Below are 2,112 nucleotides of genomic sequence, written 5' to 3' on the forward strand. Positions count from 1 at the left end.
GACCAACAGCAATTGTCTCACTGAACTCCTCCCACACCTGAGATTTTTGCTTTAGCTACTGCCTGAGCTGCTTTCCACTTAGCCTGCTCCTGTACACCCACCACCTACAGGGGGAACCTTGCTATCGAGTCTGGCTATTGGGACATAGATTGTCACCTCTCTGGCAGGGAAAGTGCGTTGTATGAAGTTGAGAGATATCGGTTAGATATATTTGGGTTCATACGTCACATACGTCAGGCTCTGGAAACAGTTTCGTGGAAAGGAGCTGGATTGTTCCAGGACTGTGCCTGGACTTGCCCTGAGGCAGTGGGACTGTACGTTGGGGGTTTTGCTGGTGGATGACAGGGTTGTTTTCTTGGACCTTTGGGTCGGGGAACGGGTTCTGACTGTTGTTTGTTCTTATGCTCCCGTTGACAGTTCAGACTACCCAGCCTTCTTGAATTTACTGGGTGGAGGGCTGGAGTGTGCTCTTCAATTATCCTTCTGGGAGTCTTTAATGCTCACACACGCAATGACAGTGAGACCTGGAGGAGCATGATTGGGAGGAACAGCCTACCTGATCTGAACCTGAGTGGACTTCTGTGCAAATAACAATTTGTCCAAAACAAACATGGGAAATTTGCTTCAACTGAGTTAAGAGATTAAACTCCCAACTTACATAACATTCAGGGATTAGTTACGCATTAACACTACCACTTAAAGCCACCCCTTACAGTTTCACAACTATTGGGTTTCCATTTACAAGCTAGTTCGAGTACTTCAATGTACCACATCACTGTACCTTCACATGATGGGAATTCACCAGCCCATCCAGACCTTTTGCATATCATGTAGTTCAGCCCTTTCAGAGTGTATCTGTAGATAAGAGATGCAGTCAAACACCACTTGAAAGTCTTATTCTGATGTTTTAGGAGTTCTTCAAAGTAAAACTTACCCCTCATTGCACACAGCAAAAACCTTCTCCCCGATGTATGAATTCCCTTCATACTGGAACTCTCCATTGGGTAGATCACCAGCATTGCCACATGATATCTCTGTTAAATGCAAGATAGTAAGCGTGTAAATGACACATTACAATTTAATTTCTAGATGGAAATATAAAAGCCCACAACCAAGGCTGATTTCGCTGGAATGTTTTATGGAGGTCTAGAAAAAAAACTGGAACATGTGAAGAAACTGATACTGTAGAGGACTTGTCATTTGATGCTTGTCTGAGGTTAAGAAGCCCAGAACTGGTCTTGATACCAGCAATATAAAAGAATTTTAAATCATGAAATGATCATTTATGGTTAAAGAGGCTGCAGAGATCAACTGTAAAACACAGTTTATCCTTCAAGCCAAAAATATGTGGTGAACTACAAGCCTATTTATGGGGAAAATGACTCAAAAAGAGCAGAGTGATGAATCATGTAAGTTACATACATTTTTCTTCAAAGAATTTTCACCCTCAGTTGATAATCTGACAAAACGTATTTCTTTAGTTTTCTTTTGCTCTGTTAGCACCATCTTGCATCTTGTAGTTTGGCAATGATTAAAATCAGTTCCATTTTTAAAAAGGCCATTGATCACGAAGACAGAACTGCATTAATCAGTTTGGTTGCAAAACAGAGGCAATTACATTACTAGTACACTATCTCTTATAATCTAGTTAAAAATTAGTTTGCAGTATGGTTATTTAGACCGGCACGTGACTCTCAAACCAAAGAAAGCCAAAGAGATCATGCCCCACATTTTTTCTAATTCAGAAAGTTTTTGTTTCCTTAACTGGGTAACTTAGCGTGCATGTAGACATTTATTTTTCTTAATTATTTAGTAAGGGAAAAAAGTTATTCAAAGTAAATTAAATGACTCTATTCAACTGATTTAGACTTGAAAAATGTGAATCGACCTTTAAGGCTGTAAGAAATGTTGTTGTCAGTAAATTTCCCAAACCAAATTTATGTTGTTTGGAAACCAAAAGAAAAACATCGAAGTAGAAATATGTGTGGACAATGTATATTTAGAAAGAGTAAATGAAATAAAATTTCTTGGGGTGATCATTGACCACAAGCTCTGTTGGAAGCCACACATTACTTATGTTCGGGGGAAATTGGCACGGGGCATTGCCGTCCT

The 2,112-nt window shown here is 39.7% G+C and overlaps 1 protein-coding gene across 2 annotated transcripts in view; it reads right to left on the bottom strand.

Moving 5' to 3' along the window:
• LOC102203625 (complement receptor type 1) overlaps positions 1–2,112 on the bottom strand; it is an 8,169-nt gene that overhangs the window by 4,546 nt on the left and 1,511 nt on the right. For both annotated transcript variants that reach the window (XM_005731744.1, XM_013910508.1), the window contains exons 3-4: positions 935–1,034; positions 782–855 (exon numbers count right to left, since the gene is read on the bottom strand). In XM_005731744.1, the coding sequence (XP_005731801.1) occupies positions 782–855; positions 935–1,034 (174 nt within the window). The remainder of the gene's footprint in view (positions 1–781; positions 856–934; positions 1,035–2,112) is intronic.

This window comes from Pundamilia nyererei, unplaced genomic scaffold, assembly GCF_000239375.1.
Source record: "Pundamilia nyererei isolate P.nyererei 1_Seehausen unplaced genomic scaffold, PunNye1.0 scaffold00044, whole genome shotgun sequence".
In the NCBI taxonomy this organism is placed as follows: Eukaryota; Metazoa; Chordata; class Actinopteri; order Cichliformes; family Cichlidae; genus Pundamilia; species Pundamilia nyererei.